At 40.7% G+C, this 27,949-nt stretch overlaps 3 protein-coding genes across 7 annotated transcripts in view; 2 read left to right on the top strand and 1 right to left on the bottom strand.

The window, feature by feature from the left end:
- Positions 1-201: 201 nt before the first annotated feature.
- LOC124186010 (electron transfer flavoprotein subunit beta) lies at positions 202-1,991 on the top strand. The gene is made up of 3 exons (XM_046577325.1): positions 202-371; positions 643-1,041; positions 1,220-1,991. Exons 1-3 carry the CDS (start codon positions 321-323, stop codon positions 1,529-1,531), a joined length of 762 nt encoding a protein of 253 aa, XP_046433281.1. The 5' UTR covers positions 202-320; the 3' UTR covers positions 1,532-1,991.
- Positions 1,706-26,524, bottom strand: LOC124186004 (protein UBASH3A homolog). 3 transcript variants are annotated; one of them, XM_046577305.1, is made up of 6 exons: positions 26,126-26,524; positions 23,003-23,261; positions 21,576-21,781; positions 5,001-5,238; positions 3,643-4,341; positions 1,706-3,555 (listed from the first exon to the last, which is right to left on the bottom strand). In XM_046577305.1, exons 2-6 carry the CDS (start codon positions 23,132-23,134, stop codon positions 2,764-2,766), a joined length of 2,067 nt encoding a protein of 688 aa, XP_046433261.1. In that variant the 5' UTR covers positions 23,135-23,261; positions 26,126-26,524; the 3' UTR covers positions 1,706-2,763. The 3 variants fall into 3 exon arrangements, with proteins under 3 accessions (XP_046433261.1, XP_046433263.1, XP_046433262.1); XM_046577307.1 differs by lacking the exons at positions 21,576-21,781; positions 23,003-23,261; positions 26,126-26,524 and adding an exon at positions 5,956-6,214; XM_046577306.1 differs by lacking the exons at positions 21,576-21,781; positions 23,003-23,261; positions 26,126-26,524 and adding an exon at positions 5,525-5,912.
- Positions 6,266-27,949, top strand: part of LOC124186011 (DNA-directed RNA polymerases I, II, and III subunit RPABC3) — a 46,140-nt gene continuing 24,456 nt past the window's right edge. The window contains exons 1-2 of one of the 3 annotated variants that reach the window (XM_046577327.1): positions 6,266-6,487; positions 25,259-25,342. In XM_046577327.1, the coding sequence (XP_046433283.1) occupies positions 6,415-6,487; positions 25,259-25,342 (157 nt within the window). In that variant the 5' untranslated portion in view covers positions 6,266-6,414. Of the gene's footprint in view, positions 6,488-21,148; positions 21,171-23,239; positions 23,334-25,258; positions 25,343-27,949 lie in introns of those variants that run through there. The other 2 variants (XM_046577328.1, XM_046577326.1) reach the window with 2 other exon arrangements.

The raw sequence follows: 27,949 nt of genomic DNA, 5'->3' as shown, positions 1-27,949 counted from the left end.
AGTTCTTCAGAGCGGTTGGAGTACGCCAAGGTAAATATTCACGACTGACGATGTCCTAATTAATCGAATTTATTGTTGCATCGCTGTGCATTCCGATCGCATCGAATCGAATCCCTTATTACTCCTCCTACTCCACATGTGACGAATATTTTACTCTCGTTGTCGTGATGTAACCAATTCCCTATTTCCCCCTCTTACTCGAGCCACAGCTGCTCAAAGCGCTGTTTGGTCTGGATCAGAGTATCAGACCCTTACAACTAACCGAGCGGTGTGAATATCTTTGATTAAATCAGCGAAAGCCGTGGACGTGTTTATCAAAAATGGCTCGAGTTCTGGTCGGCGTTAAGCGAGTGATCGATTACGCGGTCAAGGTAAGTGGAAATAACTCTCCTCAGCCACTAATTAACTGCCTGTAAATACCTGGCAAAACTGCAACACGTAGTTGTCAAATGAATAATGTACCTTAATTCCACATTACTATGGGATCAAAGTCCATCTGGCTAATCGAACTCTGCCTTGTATTTGCAATACTTATCGCAGATGTTTGCTTTTTTTTTCTAATTTATTGAACTGTAAAACCAATCGACCAGCGCTTCGTCCCTTGTATGATTTAACTCGCAACCTTCGGACTGATCCCCGCAGATTCGCGTGAAGCCGGACAAATCTGGCGTCGTAACCGATGGCGTCAAGCACGCGATGAACCCCTTCGATGAGATTGCGATAGAGGAGGCTGTGAGAATGAAAGAGAAGAAGCTTGCCTCGGAGATCATAGCGGTTTCCTGTGGCCCTCCACAAGCTCAAGAAACTATAAGAACCGCCTTGGCGATGGGTGCAGATCGGGGAATACACGTTGAGGTCGCTGGTGCGGAGTACGATACCCTGCAGCCCATTCACGTCTCTAAAATACTTGCCAAACTCGCTCAGGACGAGAAGGCAGACATCGTGATCGTGGGCAAGCAGGCTATCGACGACGACGCCAATCAGACTGCTCAGATGACTGCAGCCGTTCTCGACTGGCCAGCAGGAACATTTTGCAGCAAAGTATTTGCCAGTTTTACCCTGTTAATTTGTTCCATACACCGCCAGGCAATTATTCTCAAAGTCGCAAGATGTTATGTAACCGGTGAATTGCACAACGCAGACAGAGAAGATAACGTTTTACTTGTGTCGTAAATCATTTTCAATCCTTTTGTCAGATTGAATTTTCTTCTTTTCTTAGGTTGAACACGGATCTGGCGAGTTAACGATAACACGCGAAGTAGACGGTGGTCTGGAGGTGATCAAAGTCAAAACACCAGCGGTTTTGAGCGCTGATTTGCGTCTCAACGAGCCGCGTTATGCTACTTTACCAAATATAATGAAGGCAAAGAAGAAACCGATAAAGAAAGTCAGCCCCAAGGATCTTGGCGTTGACACCGCGCCAAGAATTGATATTATTTCTGTCGAAGATCCACCTGTTAGACAGGCAGGATCGATTCTACCTGACGTAGACGCTTTGGTCGCCAAGCTGAAGGAGGGTGGACACATTTAACCCAATTTTGGCATAAAGAAAATGGACAAAGAAAAATATGAAACAGCTAGAGATTGTTGTTTACAAGAATTATATAAAATACAAACTGCCAGTTCTTAGTGAAAAAAATCGCAACTACCGAATAGAGGAGTTTCTACGTTTTTTTATGAAGGATAATATTTTTACTTCAAAGAGGGGAATTAACATGAAACTAAAATAAAAATAAAAAAATAAAAAATATTTCAATATTACTAATTGTACAGACTGAAGATTAATAAATTTATACAATGTTGAATCGTTGGTTAATATCGGTGTGTTGGAAGTTAGACATGTGGGTTTCCCCCGACGTCTTGATTTTCATGTTTGTTTTTTTTGCATGTTTGTATATTTTAGATAAAATATTTTCATACAGAAATTATAATGTACTATGTATCATTCTCTTTGGTCAACTTAGCAGTAAATATATAGAATTGAATTATCACACCTAGTACATTAAAATTTAGTAATTATTATGGGGTGTCTAAGGTAAGGTAAAAGTTAGTAGTCCCTAATCTTACGATCAAAAGACGCATAGATTCTGATTCGAAATTGTTTTTTATCTCCATCATGATTGATGGTGAAACCTTTTCATGGATAATTCATTAAGTTTGACAACAACGGTAAACTGTTGTCAACAAACGAGAAATGAATTTCAGATGTCGCGTATGAATTGATTTAAGACACTGAGAAATTCAGGAATGTCACGAATATTAAAATTTAGATCGCTTACACCAGATTCATAATAACTTTCAATAACAACCAACAACAATTAACCCAGTAAATATAAGCCCGCAATACCCGTAATAACAACAAATATGTATACATACATTTACACTTATATAATAGTAAAATTCACGAAGAAACATATCTCCGACTGTAGCTAGTACAGTAACGATTAATAAATACATAAGTTCTAAATAACTAATACTTTTTTCAATAAGATTTAACGAGTTGTTCAAGAAAACTATTCAGGAATTGGAAGGGAAGGAGGGACGAAAATACAATTTCACAATACAAGTAATCGTAGTTCTAATGCAAACTGCAACGGTGTATAATTTCTTGCAAGTAACGATCAGATCTAACCGATTCATCGTATCGTAGCAGTCTTTGCGATATTCTCTAGTATTAGATCAATACGTGAGGAGTGTGAACATTATCAAGTTAAAAAGGTTTTCCTTCATCCGTCGCGAAAAGGAATAATAAATAATTCATATTTACGTTAATATTTTCCAGTCGAATCTACTATTGCTGGTGTGCGTTAGCGGAGGGAACGGAGGTGGATGCAATTGCCATCCGTCCGGCCCTTGTTGAGCTGTTAGACAGGCGAGATAAGGAACACGTTGAACGAGTCTGGTCACTTCAGCGGCAGGCGGTACTCTACCGCCGGTGAGCTGCCTGGTGCAAGCGGCAAGAGAAGCGGCGTGAGCAACGATCAGGACATTGCCCTTGGTTTGTTCAATTATTTTTTCAATCAGTTTAAAGCTCCTCTCGTAATACTGTGCTGCGTTTTCGCGCTGCGGAAGACTCTCCGTCTTCACAACGGCCTCGTAATTTACATCTATGTCAAAACCTGCCTTAATGAGCGCCTCGGGCGTCATCCAGACCGGCAGACCGTTTGGGTACCAAGCTAGCCACTCTATCAGACCCGGCTCGACTTTAATTCGCACGTCCGAACCATGCCCTTGAAGAATCTGCGACAGCGTTTGAACGCAGCGCAGCGAGGGCGAGGCGAAAGCAACGTCGATCGTCACGTTCGACGATCTCATCGCCTGCCCTACCAAATTCGCCTGAATTTCCCCCAGCGTCGTGAGCGGACAGTCGTTGTGAAACTCCTGAATATTTCGCGCTGGTATGTCCTTCGGCATGTTCAAATCACGTCGAACGTAACAACCGTCCGCCTCGAAGCAGTACGGTATCCACGCTCCGAACGTAAAATCTACGCGCTCGCCGTGGCGGCAGATGAATATCTGTCTCGACGTCATTTGCGGCGCCTCGGAAGCTGCCATCTGAAATTATAATTCCCAAAATTATTGCCTATAGAAGATTCGTAAAAGACGTATATAAATGAAATCGGTAAAATCTGTTCGACTCACCGGCTCGTGATCGGTCGGTACTCCGTCAGGCATGTCCAACGATTCATTAGACGATAATACCGGCGGTTTTCTCGTCCTGGGTATTTCTTCCTCTATACTTTCAACCCTGTTCTCAATTATCTGAACCGTCGAGTGAAGCGTCCACGCGTCAGATTCGGCGGTGCGTTTGGTGTGATTAAGAGGCAGGTAACCGGTGATACCTGTGAGCCACGAAGTTCCCTCGACCCATCCGTCAATAGATTCGCTGCAGGCTCTCTCCGAGAGGTATATATAGTCTCCAGGCCTGAGCTCGAGCTCGTCATGTTCTCTAGGTACGTGAGCATGGGTGACTTTGTGAACATGAGCGTCGCCCACCCGCGAATCCCTCGAATAGAGCCTCAATTCCCAATTCGCCTGGGTCGCAGAGCCCAGCCGTTCTGCCATATTTCTCAGCGGCTGAAAAAGGCTCTCGGAAAATTGGTAGGCTAGTGTTATATGTAGGGACTTTTTCGGTGGTTCGGCGGATATCGAGAGGCTCGATAATTTGTTTACAAACTTGACTGCGATTGTTTTCAACCAGCTAGCGTACTCCTCCTCTATAAAGAGACCCATGAAATTAGGAGATATGTAAGTTTCTAGACCAATTTGGTCTGGACTGTCCTTCAGGCTAACTACGTCCTCCAAAAGTCTTGCAAGCTTCCCCGCCGCCTCGTCTGGCGCCTGGAATTTGAAATTCCGATTAGTGAGGTATGTTGATAGCCTGAAATTCGTGATAAAATACTCTTGACGATGAGCGTAAGTATTATTTAAAGATACAGATTGGGAAGTGAAATGAATTCGAATGGATGCTGGGAAGATGAATATGAGAGGAGATGCAAAGTATGCAAAAGTGAGACAGAGACTTTGAAGCGTGCGCTTTTGGCATGTCGAACAAGAATAGATGGCATGAATATGAAAAATCTACCGGATGAGGATAAGAGCAGAGCGATATGGATGAAACAAATGACCAAGCAAAGGAAAACATTAGATCAGGAAATGGGAGGATGAGAAAGAGATCCAGTGGTGAAAAGAGAGATGAGATTAGTGATGTGAAGCAGACTGTGATTAGACTGAAAGTGGATGTAGAAAGATGAGAGTCGGTATGTTTGTTACAAATGGTAAAAATGGTGATTTGTTTGTGTTTGGATAATCGAATGGCTTTAAATGATTATTAAATGGAAAGCACAAATATATATGTCAGGAGAGAGTGAAAAGAGATTGTAAAGATGAAAACTTGGAGTACAATAAAATTGACAATATGAAAACAGCTCGGGGCAAGATTCTTGGCCATTGAATACCTTAGAAACAAAGTGTACTTAAACCTCGGTGAAATATCGTACTTTGAAAAATGAGACAAGAGTGATGTGCGGCATGCAATTGTGGGCCCCATTCCATCCGAGCTCTCTGCTCTCCGTCCAGAAGGTGAGAAGCTTTTCGGCAAGTGGTCCAGTGGGACAGGCATACAATACATACTCCCTGGGTTCATCGCGGTCTAGCGTTGGATCGCGGACGTGAGCGAGAAGCCAGTCGGAGGCAAGTTGCAGGCCCCGATATCCGGTCGCAGCTAGTGCCTTCTCTCTGAAAAATGATTACGGCATGAAAATAAGGATGAGGAAGGATGTGAATAATTGTATCAAAGTATCAGAGTCGAACATGTTAAGTGCGAAGTAAAAATCTTAGGGTGAAAAGGAGGCGAAAACCAGGAAGATAAAAACCACGTGGGTAAATTCGGGATGCAAAACGGCGGGTTTTCAAGGTCGAAATTTGACAGCTGTTTGTTTACGACTCGGGATCGAGACGCGTCGGGATCTCGACGTCGGGTTGAAACTCGAAGCGAGAATTTATCTCGGGGTTTCATACTCACGCTCTGTGCCTCGGAAAACCGAGCTGCAGTAAAATCTCGAGCGGCGTCAAGTCCTCCTTTGATATTTTCGTCGGCGTTGGATTTTTACGCGGCGGCAGTGTCGCCATGATGATCCAGGATCTAAAACCGCGTTCGACTCGACGACTCGCTCCAAGATTATTCAATCAACGGCGCCGTTGTCACGTAACACCCGTAATTCCCTCATTCTTATCGCCTCTATTTACATTTCGCATTTTTGCATCCTCCTTGCCTGTAGTCTTTTATAGACTACGGCGTACGAGTTTGTACGACGATCGCGCACATCGTCAGAGATGAGATCAGTGCCCGGCTGAGTAACACCCTCTCAAGCTTTTGGAAGTAAGTTTCGACGCGACTAGACTGTAAATGCATGGCGATGACGGTGATCAATGATCTATATTTACTCTACTTACCGACAGTAGATAACACCAATGATGCACGATACGAAGATCGTGCGCACGTTATAGCCATCATTAACGGAATGCATTCTAAAAGAGGTTTTTCTTATGGAACAATAATACGAAAAAATGCATTCCTCGCGACGAAGATAACGAATTTCTGGATATTTTTATTTGGCATTGCATGAAGTAAATATTCTCGATCAGTGAAAATTGATTGCGTCATAATCTCTAATAACATTGTTTTTATTTTGTTTCTACCAGACAGTTTCACTTCGCTACGGCATGGATATTCTGCATTACCAATTGCGAGTCCGTAAGTCATGAGGGTCATGACCCAGTAACGTCTGGAATCAGTTCTCAAAACTCTACTTGACGTCAGAGGGGTCTTCGATTCAAAAAAGCCCCGCGAGGAAGCGCGACGGTCTTGTCTTCCGACAAAGTGACAAGTTCAGTTCGTACGTGAGTGTCAATATGGCGGGTGTACTTTTTGAGGATATATTCAACGTGAAGGACATCGATCCAGAGGGCAAGAAGTTCGACAGAGGTGAGTTTTTACGTTAAACAAATCGTCGTTCAAGTTCTGCACCCATTTTTTTCCGTACAAATCGCTCCCGTTGCTACGATAATCTCCATTGAAACGGACGCAGGGTTACCGGCTCTGCACACATGGCTGACAGAACGGCTCTGCAAGCCGGAAACGCATCTGCTGCATCGTTCTGAAACTCTGCACAGCTCGATGACGCAAATTCGACAAAATATTACTGTTTACGAATCTCTTTTATCAATCTCTTTTATCAATCTCGAATGACATCCCGAGCACCGTCCTCGAAACTGTCAGTTCCGATTCGGTGTTCCGGTTGCGGCACAGCGCAAATGAATCAGTCGATCTCGAAACGGTGGCAGCGGGAAATACGAACATGTGGTTTTCACGCAGCGGCTACGCCCGCGAAAATCGATGATTCGTTCGTGTCCGGAATCCGGATTTTCTATTGGCTTTTTTTTTCATCGTTTTGAATTATAAAAATCCATGAGACGTTGGTTAGGCAATGAATTGATAAATCATTGCATCGTCGTTATCGCTTAGCGAACATTTTTCTGCGTACATATTAGGCTGATCCTTGTTCAGGGTGTTCACCAATTTATCCCCCCCCCTTCCAATCAACGTCAAACAATTCAAAAACGATTGTCTAATTTTTTTCAGATTTTTACCTCAGCTCTAAGATAGTCCGCATTGTGATCCAAGTTTCTTATAAAAATAACATCGGAAAAACTGTATTTATTAGTATATATTTTATTGCAAAAGCAATAATGTTGTAAAGAAAATCTGTAAATGTAAGGTCTTAGTGGATAGTAGTGATACTATCTGGAAAAAAAATTTACATCATCGTACCATGAAATCTAGACGAATTGCACGCTCTCGAAATCTGACTTTATTTTTTATTTAGAGGAAGTGCAATTCGTCTAGATTCCCTTGTACGATGATGTTAATTTTTTATCCAGATAGTATCACTAATGCCCACTAAAACCTTACAGTTACAGATCATTTTTTTAACATTATTACTTTTACAATAAAATACATACTGAGAAATCAAGTTTCTCGCACATTACTTTCATAAGAATTTTTAGAGTTGACGTAAAAATGTGAAAAAATGAGGTAATTATTTTTGAATTATTTGAAGTTGATTTGGGAGTTGGAGCGGCAAAAGTTCAACACACTAAATAAGGACCACCTTGGTGGACATGTATTTGTTTTTTGTTTTTGTTTATATCAAGAAAACGTGTAATCCAAATACAACCATTTAGCATGAAGTTCCGATGTTCATGACTAACCGAAAAGTGAATGTCTGTCTCTCGCTAAGATTTTGAATGTCGATAAAGATGTATCGAAAAAATTGTTGATATACATACGTCTTTGAAATCACGATCGTACGATATGATAATAAAAAACAGAATGAATAAATAAATAAAAATGAAAAACTGATGGCGTTAATTTTTCTTAAAATGGAATGGTACGAGGATAAATGAAAATATCAGCTGAGGATTGTAACAACAGCATAAATTTATCCTGAAAAAACGGCTTAGCGTGAATTCTGCAGTGTAAATAGACGTATAAGTGTACGTAAAATACACCTACATAGTATAGGTATAACGGCTAGAAAGAGGGATGAGGATACGGGGATCTAGGGGAAAAAATGACGAGAAAAGAAAAAGGTTGGGGTGGGAGAGGAAGGAGGACGACGGAACAACGGTGAAGGTTATCCGGCACGTATATCCACGGCGCAACGCTGCATTTGCCTCCTCATACCGGGTGAGGATGAAAATGCAGACTCAAAGATTAACGTTAATAGAAAAAAAATTAAATAAAAAAAAAACTCGATGCTCGAATAATCCTAACTGAAGAGGAAATTTCGGAATTTTTTTTAGCGGAAAAATCGATCCAACTACGATCCTCGATTTCAATTTTATACCGTCGCGATTGCGAGATAATTATACTAAAAATAATCGAACACGACTCGATTCATTCGGTAAAAATTAATCGGTTAATCGATTATTTCGTGTTTTTATTTTTTGGAAACTGTGCTTGTGAAACCAAAATTTTCTTAAATTGTTTTTAACAATCTACAGTTTCATTAAAAAAATTCTTCAATATCAGTTGAAAGTATTCATTTATCAACATATTTCGTCATTCGTGGGGAGTAGAAAACCAAAAACCGATTTTGAAGAAAAATAATCGAAAGTCGATTATGGAAATTTCCAAATTACTTACACGGGGCTATCCAAAAATCCCATCGAACTTTGGAACGTTATTAACTCTGCGCAAAATTACGTTACGCAGAGTTACGTTTTGAACGAAAATTGTGCGGCAAAATTTAACGATTCAAAAATCGACGCAAACCTTAGTTTTATAAAAAAAAAAACTCCGATACCCCAAAGTTTTTTCAATCATTATTCATTTTACTCGCACGCTGACTTTAAAATAATACGTTAACGTCGGCTCTGGGGTCAACCGGACCCCGCTAAGTCCGAGCAAATCCACGTCGCGGAGTACAGGCGTTACACACGTACACTAACCTGGAACAATGGATGTACGTATAACAATACCAAGAATGAGAAAAGAGCGCACGCCTCTCTGTACAACTACGCGCATACGTGCCTATGTACGTACATACATACCTACATAGGTAAAAGACGTCTCGGGAAATGGGTGAGGGGTGGTGGAGGTGGTGGTGGTGGTGGTGGTGGTGGGGGTGTAGAGATTACCCCTCGACGCTGCGACCAGCCGGTCGATGCAGCAGCAGCATCAACAGCATCATCATCATCAGCAGCAGCAGCAGACGCAGTCGCAGCATCGGCTGCGACTGCGTCACGGTCAAGGTCAGGGCTCCGCCTCAAGGTCGCGGGAGATGTCATCTCTGGGGGGCGTCCGCCGGGGCAGCTCGACGCTGAGCGCCGGGATGCCGCTGCATGCGCCGCGAGCTTTCCGCGAGGAGCTTGCAACCCTGGATGTAAAGTCGCGGAAATTTCGCTGCTACGCGATCGGGATGATAACCATGGAAATGTGTGGGATACTCTTTCGCAAGGGTGTGTTTTTGACGATATTCTTTAATTCGCGTGCGATTTTGTCAAATATATCACGAGTAACGAAAAAATATGCCGCTCACCACCCTCGAGTACGTTATAAAATTATCTCGGTGATTTTAGAAAACTGTACGTGTTTAATTTTCAATCGTCGACGTACGTGTACAAACTGAGAACAGATATTGTAGGGTACAATTTGTCAATTGGAAAATTATTCACGTATCGGAAATACAACCGAGATTTGACAATTTTTAGTCAAAAATAAACAGGCACTGACTTCTCAGTGAAAATTTTAGATTTTTATTGTTGTATAAGATCTGCAACCCTTGATTTTTACATTTACCTGAATTTTCACATTTATTTCGCTTGCTTTTGAATAAAGAATTTAAGATGGTGAATAAAAATTCGTTGGAAAACGCTATGCGATGTAAAAACAATCGCCATGTATAAATAATTCTTGAATAATATGTATGAAAGAGAGAAAAATTATAATTGCAATGTTGAAATATTGTTGTATTCTTGTCGTTAAACATCGGATTTCTTCGATAGGACGGTTTTCAATACAATTATTCGTTTCTTAATATTTCTTTTAATCGCATTGATTTTATGAAACTGAAGTTAGTTAACGTTACAAACGTAGCGTAGCGAAACAGCCGAGAGGAAATAATTACTATTTTATAATTTTGTTAATGACTTTGAATTTGCCAGGTTATCAAAATAATATCAATTTGTTTTGTCTTATTACTGATATTCCTGAAATTTCAAAAATACGATTTTACCGAAACCCCAATCATTACAATAACGTTGCTAACTTCAGTCTCGATTAATTTTTGGCTGGCGAAAAAAAAGCTCGCAGTCGCGTCGTTTAAAGTCGTTCTGAAAAACTTCGGACAATTTTACCTGATATTAATGAATTACTTTCGCTCTCTTTTTTTTTTTTTATACTCTTAATAGATTTATGAAAAAGGGAAACGGGGAAAATGAGGGCTGGCGAGGGTAGAAATAAAAAACGCAGAAAATTGAAATCCGAACTTCAAAAGAGCTCGTTGACTCTGTAATCAGTATCTTATCCTTCGTTTTCTACGAGGTTCTCTCACAGGATTTATATAAATTTATCAAATTTTCCGTATTCGTTAATCACGATAATGATGTTTTCTCTAAAGAGAGAAAAAAAATGCAAGAATAATAATTCTTATTCGAAATTGCGTTGAAGTGGTAAAATAAATTTATGTTAGTTGAGTCTCTTTCTCTCTCTCTCTATTTATCGGTATCTCTGCGATGTGACTCATTTTATCTAGAATCTTATTCAGAATACTGTATTCCCCACAATACCACTACACCATTCTGTATTCATCGAATCGTAGTAAATATCGTTGAATGTTCAATTGTTCACGATTTCGCTCAACGAATAATGTAGTAGCACTGACCAGACTATTTCGAATTAAAAAAAAATAAAGGAAAAAAGAATATTTCTTTTCTAAAAATATCAATTTCAGTAAATGTGTAAAGAATAGCTTTACTCAAAAAAATAAATAAATAAATAAATAAATAAGTAAAAATAAGCCATCGTTAAGCAACATCGAACAAACGTACTTACTGTGTTTTTTAAAATTATTTTTACTCCTTTAAAGTGATTCGAAATCAATAATCTATTCGTCGATAAGCTCTTGGAAATAATTTTTTCTATTCGTATTTCTATTTATTCGTAATCAGGTACATTTACGATATAGCAGTTGTTACGTATCGTTGATACAAGATACTAAAATACACACATGCTAAGAAATTACAATGTACATTCAGTACACCTCGCTGTAGTAGGATAAGATAAACTGTGCGAGAAATTGATTCAAGGAAAGAAAGTGAAAATGCTATATAAAAAGAGAAACGAGCAAAAAAGAAAATAAAAAAATTACAATGTACAAAATGAAAAATCAGAATTTTTTTTTTTATTCAAAAGTTTGTTTATTTTCAATCTCTATTGGTAAATGATTGAAATTTTCTTTACGCATATTTTGTGTCTCAAATTTATTATTTTTTTTTATCTTTTGGTTGTAAAATCGCATTGTTATACATAGTTTTTCGAATATATTCTAAAAATACGCAAATATCGGATGATTGGTTCGTGTATATATATATATATATATATATATATAAATGAAACGAACGAATATGGTATCGATTTTGAACCAACAAAACCAACGAACCAACCTCCTCATTATAATCTCGTCCGCGTATCTAGCTTGCTTCCACATAGCGGATATTTAAAAGGATACCGGAGAACAAGGTTGGCCACCAAACGAAATCGCACACATTTACACGTGCGAATGCAGACGTAGGCTCGTAGTCAGGTACGCTGGTCGATAGTGAGGGACTCACATCGGACTTTACCGCATAGCCTGCCGTATGGTCTGCGTGTGTTTACGCGACTTTACACGCGGATTTCTTGCTGGTAGATAAAAGCCTTGAGACGGCGTAGCGAGATATTCGCATTACGACGCAGCGTGTACGTATATGCAAGAAATTATACACACGCATTTGCGTTGCGTTCACATTTGTAACATATCGCGGTGTGCACGTATACCTCTGCCTAACTATGGGGCATTCCGCGTCAGATCGAACCGACGAAAAGTCAGACACTCTCGGAATTAGTTGAGGAAAAATAATTGTGAAAAGTTTTCTTTACTTGTCGAGAAAAATTGTGGAATGATTTTCTACTTGGATTCTTATCCGACGCGACGTTTAGAGGTTAGCATTCGAATGTCCGAAATTCAATTTTTAGGTATAACTCGAAAACTATAGATAGTGTTAAAAAAACAAAAAAAAGAAACAAAGCTGCTTGCAAAATAAATTGTAATTTTTAGTAACACTCGACGCCAAAATATGCAAAAGTTTATCGAGGCCGTTGAAATTTCTTGAAAGCTGCAAAAAAAAAAAATATAATTTTTCTCAGAATTTTCAAAAACGGTTCAAGTTTTTTTTTTTTTTTTTTATCGATAAAAATTTCAGACCACATTTCTCTCTTGGTGTTGAAAAAAACTTGTGTAAATTTCATCATGAGACGGGATTCGATTTCGAAGCTATGCATTTTTTTTTTTTCTCGGAACATTTTCACAAAGTTTAAACTAATTGTGAGAGGGTTGGATCGATCTGACGTGGAATGCACCCTATACATATAGCATAATGCAGATGCGGGGTTCACAATATCGTCTATCTGCATGTCTCTATCCTTTTCTGTCTCTCTCGCTAGTCGATGAAATGTCACGTCGATTTCAAGCTTGAATTGCCGTTACAATTGTGATTCGTCGAGAATAAGGAAAAGAACAGAAGGAAAGAAGAAGAAAAACAAAAGAAACAATAATTTTCTTGATGTCGATGAGGAATGTTTAGGAAATATCGTTACTTTGCAAACATTCTTATCTTCAAATTTACGTGTATAAAATTTATCAAACATTAACAAACAAATCATACGATCGAGTCTTTTGTAAAGAAAAAAAACTTCTCGAAAGTCATTCTAAAATCGTAGAATAATTAGAATTTTTTTTTTCCGCCCATGTTTCCTTACTTTTAACGTCACTGACTATTCAGCCTCTTAAAATTTTCTCACTCGTACTGTTCAAAGTTGAAAGGTAAAATTCGAGTCGCTTGACAGATTATCGAAATTCGTCTTAACGATAAGACAAGAAAAAAAAAAGATATCGTTTCAATCCTAAGCTCGATTACCGCAAATAATTTCCTGCACTGTTTTACATTATTTGTCGCGTGATAGTTTTTACCAAGCGTGAACATCGGTGGTTTTAAAGATCGTTTTTAAAGAAAGTTAACGGCATTGTTGTAAGCTCGGAATCGTAATACGCGTTATTACATAGAGTCAGTCCGGTGTCTTCCAAAGTTAAAGTGTATAATATCATACGTACGTTAGAGACAACCAGCGGCCAGGAGTATGGAGTACGGAGAGCGAGATAAAGAGAGAGGAAAATGAAAAAAAATAAATAAAAAAAAAAGTGAGAGAGAGATAGTGAGAAGGGGGGGATGAAGGGGAGGGGGAAATATATCGAGAGTGAGTCGCGGCCTCCGCCTCGGTAGTCGTCGTCGATTCGCGTAAAACTCTTTCTGCATGTGTGACCACCTCTCTAGTTTCGCGTTGGTTTCGGCCCGGTTACAACGTGTGTATGTTAAACCCTCTGTTAGCAAAGCGACTAGATCTACGAAACTTTTACCGCACGTCTCGCGTATTGTAATATTTTTCAACAAAGACAAAAACGAAAAATAAAAATCAAATAGTAACGGTAGTTGACGAGATGAAACAATGATAAAGTTGGGAAAAAAAAAAAAAAAAAAGAAAAACAACAACAACGAACAATATTCTGCGACTACGAGCGCGAGAATGACGGACGTCGGAAAGATAGAAAGAGAGAGGGACACCCCTTTCGAGGGCTCGATTCTCTCTCTCTCTCTCTCGCTCTCTTTTACTCTCTCTTTCGCATACCTCGAGTGCGATTCACTCTTTAATCCGATGCATAACAAATTTTCTTCGTCTCCTCCATTTTTTTTTTTTTCTTTTTTTTTTTCCCCTTCAATTTTAAACAAGTGTCCGTGTCTGGTTCTCTGCGGTTTATTTAATTATCATTGTTATTTTTATCTGTGATGTTTAAATGAATTAATTTTGAACGACACGTATGTAGTTACGAATATTTTACGTTCGTACGAGATTTCTCGTTAGTTTCGTTCTTGTAATCCTCTCCTTCCGACGTGTATTCTCACGATACTTGAATACATACGTATGTGTGCGTGTGTTTATTTAAAAAAAAAAAAAAAATGATTTCATCGCAAGTAGGCAACCCAATTTCAAGTTCCAATTTTCTGGCCACCAAATTTCTGACGACGCGAGCGCGGATGAAACGATAATCGCCTCGGTGTACGAAAATTTAGAACCAGTTTTTTGTTTTTTTTTTCCCATTATTTTATTTGCAACACAACGACGTCTCCTGGTCCACCACGTGTGCAAACTAGTCGTCCAACTATCGTAGGCACCTTGCGGTGTGCGGCATAGGTAGATAAATAGATAAACAGCAACTATCCGGCAACCTGCATACATAGTTTTAACTTTAGCGTGGAGCGCTCGGTGTTGCTAGGCGCCCGTCGTCGTTCCGCGAGTTTCCACTGTCAGTGCCAAGGCAACAAGGCGACGAAGACTTCTACTCGGCCGATTTGATACTTGAGGCAAGGCTTATACTCGGAGCCAGATGTGCCTTTCGATTATATGTGTATATTGTTGCGTAATGCCCGAATTATTTTTTCTTTTTAATTGTTGTTGTTCTTTTTTTTTTTTCTTCCCCTCTTTTGGTTCGGAATAATTTGAAAGACCAATTCGAGACGTCTTTGTGACGAATTGACTAACGACAAGTGGTGTTCTGCGGTAACGCGTTTTATCCTTGGGAACAAAGTTGCGATAGATGCATTACAAACCGTTTTTTTTTTAAATTGGTTTTCAAGACGTCTTCTATACGTCTTAGTGACGAATTGACAACGAGGAATTACGTAGTAACGTTTTATCTTTAGCAACAAAGTTTCGTTGGATGCGTTGTATACGACTTTTTTTAAAAATCTTTTTCAGACGCCTTCCAGACGTCTTTTCACCGTAAATTCCACAATATTGCATTCCGAAGATGTTCTCTGAAACCGATTTTCCAAAATCTGCGGGCAGTTTTGCAACAAAAAATTGTTAAATATAATCCGTATTGCAAAAAGACGTGTTTGAAACAAATAAAAAAAAAAGAAATCCTAAATACGACTTGCACCCATCCGATTGTCAATAATCTGGGTAATTCTGGTGAAATTTCAAACACGTCCGAAAAAATTCGCCTCTCTCACGTTTCTGACGGTGATAAATTTAGCATTTCCGCAAAGGTTCGATCTTTCTTTACATCTTATTTTTTTATTTTTTTTTTTTTCGTCATTTTCTTTCCTGTACACGTGCCTTGTCAAATTAACAACGGTATGAAATTCGAACTTTCAAGGACCGAAAAGTGTCGCACATAAATTGTCAAACTTTTATTAGGGTGTATTTTTTTTTACTTCCTCTAACGTGCGTGAATTACCTACACATATTATACATATATTTATGGAGGATATGGTTAAAAAATTTGATCAATCAATTTATGACTATTTATTTTCTGTCCTATTTAATTATTGTACGTACAACGTACATACGTACTTATATCACATATTTACATGTATAAATACCGCACGCTGTCCATGTATATATATATATATATATATATATATATATATATATATATATCGAAACAATCGCGACGTTGTGTTTTTAATATCCATATTTTCTTGGTCAACTATACAATATATTATACAAACACTTAAAATCCACACTAAGTTTACACGGAGCAGTTAGTTTATAATATAATGTTCGGTGGTGATCTTTCGTCTCCCTCTCTCTCTCTCTCTCTTTCTCTCTGCACCTCTTCTTTTAGCTCTACGTCGTTATATACACGTGGGCACGAACACGGCACACGCGTTTCGGTAGAATATTAAAAAAAAAAGGAAGAAAGAAAGAAAGAAAAACGCACACGGATAAACCGCTTCGTCGTCGTCGTCGTCGTCGTCGTTAAAATGTCGCTAAAAAAGAGGGACGAAGATCGCGAGAAACGGTGACTCGATGGTAGGAGGAAGACGAGGCGGAGGAGGAGGAGGGGGAGGAGTAGGAGGTTTTGGTGACGGTTTTAATGGCGGCGGGGGCAGTGGGGGGGGTGGGGGAGGGAGGAACGGCGAATCGCGATTCGCGGTTCGTAAATTGCGGATCGACCCTGCGGCGTTCCTGGTACACAGGCGTGTGCATGCGCTAGTGTGTATATATACCCAGAGAGAGGGAGTGAGAGAGGGAGAGAGGGAGAGGGAGAGGGAGAGGGAGATTCGTCGATGACGCGTTCTGTGACGAAAACCCGTCGGTGGAGCGAAAATGGTCGGCGGTGTGGGGAGGCGAGAGGGTTTTTTTCTAAACTGCGCAATATCTTACCACCGTCGTTTATTACATGTATATAATATACATACACGAGTTACGCGTTGCCGTTTTGTGGCATAACCGAACCTCGCCTCGCCTCCCACTATAAACACCCACACACACACACACACACGCATAAATATATGTATGTATGTACCTGACAGTATTATCTCTCGCGAACCGCATCGTGCACCAACACTTTACCGTTTTGATCATCGACTATGACGATCACGTTGATGATCAAGATCGTGGTGGTGGTAGGGCGATGAATCGCAACACCGGTGGGGAAGACCCGTTCCCATAGTTCGTAAAAGACTGCGAAGAGAATAGAGTGAGAGAAAGAAAGAGAGAAGATTGTCCAGAGGTACCGACGACGACGGCAGGCATCATCGTGAAACACACCTACTCGGACTGTGAATTATGCGGGAAATCGATATGCTGCAACTTTGTTGATTGTACTTGATTTTTTTTTTTTTTTTATTCGCGGATCGTACTTACGTTGTGACGTTTTATCGACGACGAAAGTCTTTGCCAAACCGGATTTTTTTTTTTTTTATTTATCATCTTTCTTGCTTGTGCGCGAGTTTGCGTAGTTTATTGTTGTACGATTATATTGTGTCATACCTACAGCAGGTATATGTATTTGTTGTATAACGTTAACGTGAGTTTTGAAAAAATACGCAAGGCTATACTTTGTGCGATCGTGTGAATTACGTCGATGACGGTGTTATCCTTGTTGTTGGAAGACTTTTTGACATCCGAAGACGTCTCGAGGATGATACCCGATAAGCCGAGGTATGTTTGACCGACTATTTTTAAAAATTTTTTTTTTCATTTTCTTTTCAATATGCGGAGGAAGGCAAATTTGACTGGATCATTTTTAAGCCAAGATACAGTTGTGCAAAGAAAAAGAAAACTTACGATTTTTAGAGCTTAATTTTTCTTAAATCAAAAATTACGTTCCTGAAATACGATGTTTGAATCGGGTCACGTCTGAGAATAATTTTTTTTTAACTTGACGTTAAACAAATTTTAAACATCTCGAATGTGGGTGTATACGTACCGCAGATTGACGATAAGTTTAATCTGGAAGTAGAGAATAACAGGGCAAGACGACGAAAAGAAGGAAATAACGAACAAATCGAATTCAATTGAAAATGAATCTCGCTTGATCTTACTTAATCTACTCTAGCAATCGGTGTCGAATATACAAAATACGGGGTGGAAAATCTGGAAAACCTCGAAATGTATGGGCCAATTTAACAGGGACCATGGAAAGGGTGAAATTGTCAGGGGATTTTCAATTTGGTGAATGGAAAAAACTGTAAACATCAGTTTTGATATCATGGGAATTAGAAATGATTTTTTGAGGTAACAAGTTTACTTTTTTTTCGTCGATAAAACAAATTGGCTTGAACTGACTTTTTTCTTCAATCCAAATTGAATTCGAACCGAATATAGAGTTAATAATCTGAACGATTTAGGTATTAGTAACTTATTAGAACTGGGAAAACGTCTGGGAAAAAAAAACCGGGTCTTGGATCTTGGGAAACTTGGAAATGTCGCGGACATTTATTTGCCAAAAATCTGTGGTCACCCCGAATTACATATCGCTCACAAATACGGACAAACACTTACGATCAAGTTCATAATAACATGCGGATGAAAAGTTGAATATTAATATATCTTTACGATCCATGTATTTCGATTTTCTTGCGAGCGAGAAAAAGATTTGGGAATACTTGATACTTCGTTTCGTCGATACTTCTTCGGCTTGTTATTCAAACCGTATTATATAAACACAACCTGGTAATATGTGCGCGTAGGATAACCTGACATACCTAACATAATACACCTAAAACCTACGAATTAAACACGTCTCGCGATTAAGATCATAAGTAACATGTCGGATTGAATTACACACCGACGCGGACGTCATCATAATCATCGCCGTGATCGTCAATGCGGCGTCTCTCTTCTGAAATCCGACCCAGCGATTTAACTTCTTTCTTTTTCCAAGCATTCTTTCTTTCTAAATAATACATGATCGCAAAATTTCCCGTTTTTTGACATGTTACGCCGGTTCATCCACACAAATAAAACACAGATTCCTGACGTTTTCTTCGATTCATCGATTATTAATCGTTTCCATTTTCCTTCCACGCAATAGGTTTTCGAATGAATTAGAAAATAATTTTTCATACAACTCGTATCGAGGTTTCATTGAAATATTATAACATGCAACGCGCGTCGCTACGACGATTTTGTGTTGTTGTTGACGTCGCGTATCTTCTCACGAGACATGGGATAATGTAATAAGATAAGATTACGTCTCGTACAGATATATTTACATGTATATTGTTGATATTACGATGACACATTTCACGATATAAAATTATACGTGCAAATTATGTAATATTGTACGCATATTTTTGGGTCTTATGAAAATTGTTTTAAAAATTAGGGTGATAATAGTATTACGTCCAATATTCGAAACAGTTGCTTTTTTTTTATCTTCACTAAGTGAACTTGTGATTTCTCGCAGCTTTGAATTCTTTCATTACAGACTAAAACTTATACACAGCTACGCGTCAAGCGCATGCGTATATCAGCGCGATGGAACCGGATATTATATTATTACACGTTATCCAACATCCAGCAGAAGTGGTAATCCCCCCTAATGAAATTTTCTAGATTATATACACAGAGCGGCATACATAGAAATTAGAGCCAGAGATTAAGGCTTAGATTTAAAATTAGAATTTATAGGATTCATGAAATCGGATGTATTTTTTTTTATTTCTTTCTTTTTTTTTTTATTCGTGTTGTCGAATTTAAAACGCGATTAAAATCCCGTGATCCTCTTAAATCCTTATTTATAGACGGAGGAAGAGAAATACCGGCTCGTTGTTTCCAAGACGTCGTTGCATCATGGAAATTATCAATGTTAACAAAATTCGGGAATTTGTTAATATCTAGGTTGGGTTAGGTCGGGCTTGGACGCCTACCACGTCTCTCAGCTAGGGGCTGGACACATATATACTCCATATATAGAGGCACCATGTACCTTATACCTACCTACTTCTCTGTATATTGGAAACTACGCAGAGCTGGATTCGCACGAGTGACGTGGACTACGATTGCGACTGCGTATTGTACATGTAACGTATCTCGTACTGCATCAGCGTTGTTGCCAGTTGCCTGACGGAAACTGCGTCCCTGAAAACCAACCCCTTATTTACACGCCGGCGTGAAACTAATGCCAAGACGCGACCTTGGAATGAGATCCGTTCATGCCGCGAAGAAACTGCACCCCGAGTTGATTGTAAAATTCAACAATTATTTGGCAAAACAGATTCTGCATATCATATATTGTAAATATAGAAGAGGCGAAGATTATTATCTCCACGAATGTTGGAAAACAACAAATTTCTCACATTCGTCATATTATGGAGCAATTTTCCATCACCGATTGCCGATGTTTTCGAACTAACCGAGTTTTGTTATTGAAATTGAAGGAGGAGAAAAGACACGAACGAAACTGTATAAATCATGATGTCACAGCAACGACACTCTGTTTTTCTGGCATACGTTGTATCATCGAGCTTTTCACACTTTCAGCTTTATCTGAATTTTTGCTCGGGTGTGAAAAATTAAACGTTTAACATTACGGCACAAATCGCAGCGCCACTTGGCGAATCTGACAGAATTTCCCATACGATAGGAAAAGTGCTTTCTCAAACTTCCTTTATTACCATTTCAAGTGATTTTGAACATTTTCAAATTCGTCGTAATATTCTGACAGTGTAGGTACCAGCGAGTTCCAAAGATTTTAGGTTAGACGTGACGTAACGCAGTGTAATTGCGATTGCTGAAAATGTGGGGTACGGTAGAAAATCCGTAACAAACTCAAGGACATTAAAAATGGAATATTTTCAAGTCAGGTAGCCTTTTTGAGGGTAAGGAAAATTCAAGGACATTTCCCGGACCACCGGACACCGTGGAAATTATCGCCAAGAAAGCGTCACCATATGTTTACCTCAATCCTTCCTCATCCAGTACTTGTTCGAACCTTCCATTCGACCAAAGAATAAGAGAGAAAGAGAGAGAGAGAGAGAGAAATGGTCGTGGACGAGACGTAGTCGCGACGTGAAGTTCGAGACGGAAGGATAACACGGAATAATGCAGCACGCGTATAACCCAGTCTGGGGTGGTTGGCGTGAAGGAAGGGTGGCGTAGCTGCTGCACAGGCGGCAGCGCCGGACGGCGCCAACTCTTCTTTTGAAGGTCAAGGTTCCCGCCCCTCGTTTCGCGCACGTCCCGGGGGCGGCGGAGCTTCGCCGTGTCAGTGTCACGAGCGCACACAAACCCCCCCAAGACCATCCGTACACGCCTCGCCGAGGGGCTGTCGGGCTGAGAGTGGCCTCGAGGGGCGGAGGCGGGGGCGGAGGCGGAGGACCAGCTCGGTGCCCATAGTATTTATAGAGCCGGGCGACGATGCGGTCGATAGCGGCGGCGGCGGCCGCTGCGCAGTTCGGAAGACTTGCCGCTCCACCACCACCATCGTCATAGACTGCATCGTCGACACCAAGGTGGTGGTGGGCTTCTGCGCCTGCGTTTTCGCGTATGCACGGTAAGCCGGTCCCCAGAACATCCCGTTCCTGGATGGATCCCGGGGCAAACCCGTGTCGTCAAATCTGCGATGGAACCCCAAAGACCAGAGAATCATCGTAGCAAATTTAACCTTTACCATGTCTCACGTGGATGTGATCTTTGGTACTCGCGTGATAATTTCTCGTTATGTCAACATTTTGGATACAAGAAGGCGCGCGGTTTTTGTACCAAATGAACTATCAAGTTATCTAACTATTGGATCTTCGACTAGACGCCTCAAAGAACATCCATAATTTTTTTCAGAATTTTTGAACTACTTGGAATAGCCCAAGTAAGAGTAAGATGCCAAAGACCCAATGTCACAGGCAACGTGTACTGAACACCATATGACGGGGTAAAGGATGATGTTTCTATTTCACATTACCTGGTGCCGGATGTAGCAGTGCTCGCAGGACAACTTGGTGGTGGTTTTGTTTCTGCAGAGGTGGTTGCAGGACCCGATGCGGTCAGAATATTCATACACGAGAGTAGTGAGTCGGTATACATCGCGTCCGGTGGTCCTGGAAACGTCCTTGAATTTGACTTGTCCTTGAAAAGTACTTGAAACTGCCCTTGAATTTTTCTCGTGTCCTGGAAACGTTCTATTTTTAATGCCCTTGAAAAACCTGAAAATTTTCTTGAATTTGACTTCTCGATCAAAAGTCCTTGAAACTGTCCTTGAGTTTTTCATGTCTCCCGGAATTATTCTATTTTTAATGTCCTTCGATAAGCCGAAAATGTCCTGGAAATATCGTCGGACTTGTTACGGATTTTTTCACTGAACATCATGGACTTATAACGTACGAGAATGACGACAGGGATTTCGGACGAGGAAAATGATCGGTGACCTTGAATAATCCTAGCATCGATTTTACCTGCAGGTTAATTGTCAAATATGGGTAAAGACTGAAAATGGATGAAGATTTCAAAGCGATGCTTTATGAATGTCGAGGTTTTTTCATTAGCGCCCAAGACGTTTACGTTTGTCGATTATCGTAGAGTAAACATACCGCTTTTACAATAATAACACGCGATGGTGCAGCGTGTATTTACAACTTCGCGGAATGATTAATGCTTTATATTGTTCACTAAATAAGAATAAAATTTATGAGTTTTGACTCGAGTTGATCGGCTGGTGTAAATCAACTTCACGTCAATCGAGATTAAGACGTTCGAAAAAGGATCGTACCACATGTTCGCGACGGTCGTAACTTGGTTGTATTATTGTCGATGCATCATGAATATATTCCTTAGCGATTTGTGGTCAGCGAAATCAACAACGCGACTTAACCGCTTATATTGTACATACACGCGTTATACATGTCGGTATGAAAAGGCAACCGCGTGCACGAACGATTCTGTGAAATGTTTCAAGGCGTTTACCCACACGAAGAAGAGAGATGAAGTATTTTTATGTAAAAATATATACATATATATATGTATAATATATATATATTATATATATCGCGAAGCTTAGAATATTGCGTGCATAGCCGCTTGTAGGATATACCCAAGCTCATGTGTATAAATGAATAAACGTGTCCGATGCAGCGGTGATTCACGTCGCGGAAAACGAAGTAAAAATATCATCCTTACGAAAACATCCAGCAACGAGAATTTTCGCATATATGTATAAGAAACGAATAACAAAACTCTACCCCGTACGCTGCCAGATGTGAAATGTAAGAAATGCAATCCATTACTCTGCGTAACTTCTCGCCCAGGCGTAACTTCTCCTCCGAATTGAAGATGATAGTATACTGATATGCTGCAAATGATGGGATAACGATTTTTCGGAATCATTGAACGTACCTTCCAGGAGATTCCGATGCACCGCAAAACGATGCTGATGAAAAAAGGGGGATGTAGGGGGTGTACGGGGTGTACGTCACTTACATTATACTCCTCTCCCACCCCCCCTTTCGGCGGTCGATTCCTCCTCATCTCTCCTCCACCTCCCTCGCTGCACACCGCGGGTCAGGTGGAAACGGGGTGCGAGGGCACAGGGGTTGACGATGGGGGAGGTGGCGTGGCGCAGGAAAGCAGGGCTCGTCAGGGACAGGGATGAACCCTGCGAACAGTTTCGAAACAGTCTCTCATCGGAGTGGTAGTGCGACGTTCGGAGAGGAGGAGAGTTGGTTATGTCAGTCATGTTACGTTATGTTATGTTACGTACGACGGTAACCGTGCAGGCCGCTAGGTACATACGCTGTGTACATATGTACTAGACTGTAAATAAGGGATGCAACTTGACGCGATTCAGACTGATCTTCTTCCTCGCTAGCGGCTCTCTGGGGCACAAACTTCGATACGGGGTAGGGTTTCCAATTTTTCAGGGACAGGCAGGGAGGCAGGGATATAGATTATAGATGGATGGGGAGAAGATATTCTCTCTCTGTATCACTTCATGCATATCGTTCCAATACATCCTACCAAAATCGAAACGAAACGAAAGACAGAGAAATTACGATGAACATATCAAACCAATGTCACACCGTACGCGTTTCATGTCGAACTCTGGAGCCTTTCTTTTCTTCTTTTGGTTTGTTAGTTACGGTACTTGTTCAACAATATCATGCCAACGAAATGTTTCGAGTCTCGTTGATCTCTACACTCGCGCAGCTTGGCTGGATAGTGAATTTTTTCAGCTAGAAGATGGACCCGAGGATCGATTACGCGCGACTTTTATACCTCGGACTAATTTTTCAGTGCGGACTGCGCCGGTTCTGACCTCGATAATTGACGAAGAATGATTTTTACTTGACGTACGAACGTGACTGTAACGAAATTAAATTGCACCCTCGGGTACTCATGGCATGCGATTTTTGATTATCGCAACTACTCGCTTGTATCGATCTGTCATTTCTGTCCCTGTTGTGTCGCGGTACCAGCTGGCGCAGCTTGATCCCGGATCCGATCCGATACGACATCTGTATCTAGGTGCCCAACTACCTGGATGTCGCAATCGATCGAAACGTTCTTTCTTCTCTGTTCGATTATGCACGTTTCTTTTTTTCTTTGATTCTTTGTTGGATTTGGCTGCCTCGAATTCTTTCGTTTGAATTTGTAAAGTTAGGTTAGGTTAGTTTTGTACACTCGTTTCACAGGCCTCATGACAGCTGTAATCCTCCTCCTTGACTTTAGTGTTTCCAGACCATCATCTGTCCATATCACGATAACAAGGATAAAAATGCGAAGAAAATAATGAAGATCGATTTCAATTCCAACACTTCATTTTTTTCGGGAACAATCTTGTGAACATGAATCGAAGAGTTCGTTCATTCGTCGATTTATTTTTCTGATATTTTGACTTCGTCTGAAAAAAAAAAATCAACGGACCAGTCTGCCCGTTTCTTACCGTTAATTCGGTTTATAATTACGAGATCCGCATTCGGTTTTCAACATCTTTCAACCCGCTTCCAGAGTATTTTCTATCTCGCGGTACGGTTCATTCTTCCTTCCAACGTTTTTCGCCGCTATTGCGTCTTGCCCGGTAGCTGGTGGAAGAGATCGATGAGAGGTGAAAAGAAATGAAGAAAAACGTTGCAGAAGGTTGCCAGTCGGGGGTGAGGAAACGCCGAGGGATGTTTAATTTTTCTCTCGTAACACTATCCCTACTTTTTATCCCTTCCGTTTCCCTATCCAGGATTCTCTCTCTTCTTCTTTATCCTGACGAGACGGCGGCGCTCATAGTTTCAAGTTGGGGTATCACAACCCCGTTTGTTGTCTTCTGGGGTTGGTGGTGGGGGTCGAACCGTTGCGTCACAGCTGTCAAGGGCAGCGCCACCTACAGTACACACCTACACCAAGGTTCTTCATCTTCTTTCATCTTCTTCGTCGTTTTCCAAGCAGTAGAAGATCAATTACGGCACAAGTCGAGTCGGTTTTTCTCGCCCTTCGTTGTTCCGCACTTTTCGGTTCGCGCATCGAGTTATCGACGAGACGGAGATAAGGGATCTAGAAAATTCCACCCTGTTGTAATACCCTTCGATTTACGCTCGCTGTGTAACCTGTTTCATTTCACTACTCGAATTCTCATATCATACAACTATGTCTTTCTCGTTTCAGTTACCAGGCTGCATTGCGAATCCGAGTCCTTCAAGATGGACCTTATACTGGACATCAACAGTTGGCTGTATCCGATGGAATTGGGTGAGTAGGATCTGTGAATGTTGCCGAATGTGCGCTGCGTGTAGTTCGCCTGTAGCATAATTCAATTTTCATTCAATCGAATCCAATAAAGAACCGCTTCTTCTTGATCTCATATAACGACGCTGATATTACGCAACGCGTACTGTAATCCTGTGCAGCCTCGACTCATCAACCCTCTTTTTTCTTCCTCATTCTCTTCTGCTTTTTGTTTTATTGCAAAATACAAACCCAATGTACAATAGAAATTTTCTCATCTGTCGGACGTTAAAGGGTATCATTTCTTCGTCTGCAGTTCAACTTTATCATCATCATCATCGTTCCGACAAAAGGGGTGAAATTGCGTTCCAGCTTAATAAATCGTTTCACTGTTATTTTCTCATTATTTCGTTTTACCGTCGATATTTTTTATCTCACCACCTTCAACAATTGCGCACTTGCATAGATAGGTACAGAGAAATGCCTGTTCAAGTGGTATACATGTAGGTAGAGAGAGAAAGAACTGTCCGCACCAACGAGACTGAAGTTAGTAACGTTGACTTCACGAAACCGTCAATGAAAAAAAAAAAAATCCCTACCCTCTAATTTCTGAATGACGTTCAAGAAGTTGACTTCTCGAAATATACGAGTATGTTTGTTTTTTGTTTTTTCCCCCCTCATCACGGTTTAATAAATTTCGAACAATCCTAAAATTGCGAAGCGTTGATTTTCCCCGAACATGAATCGTTCGCCTTAACGTTACCAACGTCATCCTCGTTCACACCGACAATTTTGCAAAAATCTTACAGCAATCAATGATCTCGGGGAATTCCGATTCCAATTTTAATTGTCAGGCAACCAATTACACCCTCCCTTCGTCATCGTCGTCATCTTCATCTTCATCTTCATCGTCGTATTGACCGTACCCACGTACGTACGTACACAAGTATCACCGATCGTGAGATACCTGAGGCAGCCAGTGTAAACTACAGTGGTGGTGGTGGTGGTGGTACATCAGTAGTAGCAGCCATGGTGGGCTAGGCCGTCCGACGATGGTGAAGCCGAGCGAGGCAGGCTTGGCCGGCAGGCCTGCGTGCTGTATTGACGTGCGGGCTGCGAGGCTTGCGCGGCATGACGCAATCCCTCCTCTCCCACCCCCCCAAGCCTCTCCTCCCGCCCCGATTCTTCCTCTTCCTCCCCCTCCCTTCCTCCCTCCCTCCCTCTCCGTCCCTCCCCGACTTTCCCGCACTCCCAACCCCCTCTCTCTCTCTGTCTCTCGTTCTCCCCGCCACGCGCCGCCGCCACCCCCGAGAACCGTCGACTGCGTCGCCCCGCCGCTTCCTCGTCGCCCCCCATCAAGTTCAATGCCAAGGTCATACCGCCGCGCTCAGAACGACGTCGAGTGCTGGCTCGGACGCCATCGGCGCAGCTTCGCTCCTCGCTGCTGCTGCTGTTGCTGCTGCTGCTGCTGCTGCTGATACTCATCGTCGCTGCTTGGTTTTTCTACCCCACCCTTGCGCTGCTGTTGCCGCTTTTGCCTGCTCTTGCTGTTGTTACCGGTGACGATTGTGTGCTTCGAATTTTCGCGTCCCTTGGGTTCACGTATTTGTGCTCATATACTGCGATTCTGCTGTTCTGCTTCTGCTGCTGCTGCTGCTGCTGCTGCTGGTGGTGGTGGTGCACCTGAAAAACCACCTGCCCGACGAAAATACACCGTTGCAACGTACTCTTTCTCTTTCTATATATTTATATATGTATATTGTATGCCTATTTCTATTTTATGAAATTTATAATCGTTTTTGTTAAGCCTCTTTGACTAATTATCATTCTATGTTTATTTCTTTATTTTTGTCTTATCTTGATATTATATCTATGTGTGCAGGCAGCGTCGAATGTAATTCTTTCAATTTATCGTATTCTAAAGCACTCGTCTTTGATGTTTGTATCGACGTCTGGTCGGACGATGATTGGGTATCATTGGAAATTGATTTATTGATTTATTGAAAATCGAGGCTTGCGAGGTTTGTGGTTGAAAATTGGGAATTTAGGGTTAAAAATGATTATTGATTTTAGAAAGTTGAGATCAAAATTTCATGTCGACTGTTCTCGAAATTGAAAATTAGAGGTTTATAGTTCATGGTTAATAATTAAAAGTTGAAAACTGAGAAGATTGAACATTTTTTTTTTTTTGAATCAAGATCACATACTGTAACTTTGTAAAATTTCGTATTTCAAGTTGCAGGATTTGCATTTAAAAATTTTATACACGTGATAAAAATTCGATTGAAAATTGAATCATGTTCCGCGTGTATGTGTGAAATTTGTACGTAATATATGATTTATTCGTGTTTATTTTTCATTCTCATTTGTCGATTACAACGAATTACGTGCTTGTTCTCATAATATTCGTTTGTTTCGTCATAATCACGAACGTGTCTCAGTCATTATTATTATTATTGTTGTTGTTGCTGTTGTTATTGTGATTATTAATGCCCGTCATTTTCGCGCGCAACAAAATCGCTTACACACGATATACGTTTACATTATATACAATGTTGCGCAGCTGATCGTTCGAATGTAACTTTGCTTACCGTGCATGGATATTGAATAATCTTTATACTCGTACACAAA

Source organism: Neodiprion fabricii, chromosome 7, assembly GCF_021155785.1.
Source record: "Neodiprion fabricii isolate iyNeoFabr1 chromosome 7, iyNeoFabr1.1, whole genome shotgun sequence".
NCBI classification, from domain to species: Eukaryota; Metazoa; Arthropoda; class Insecta; order Hymenoptera; family Diprionidae; genus Neodiprion; species Neodiprion fabricii.
The sequence above is the reverse complement of the archived record's forward strand: the minus strand, read 5'-3'. Positions and strand labels throughout refer to the sequence as shown.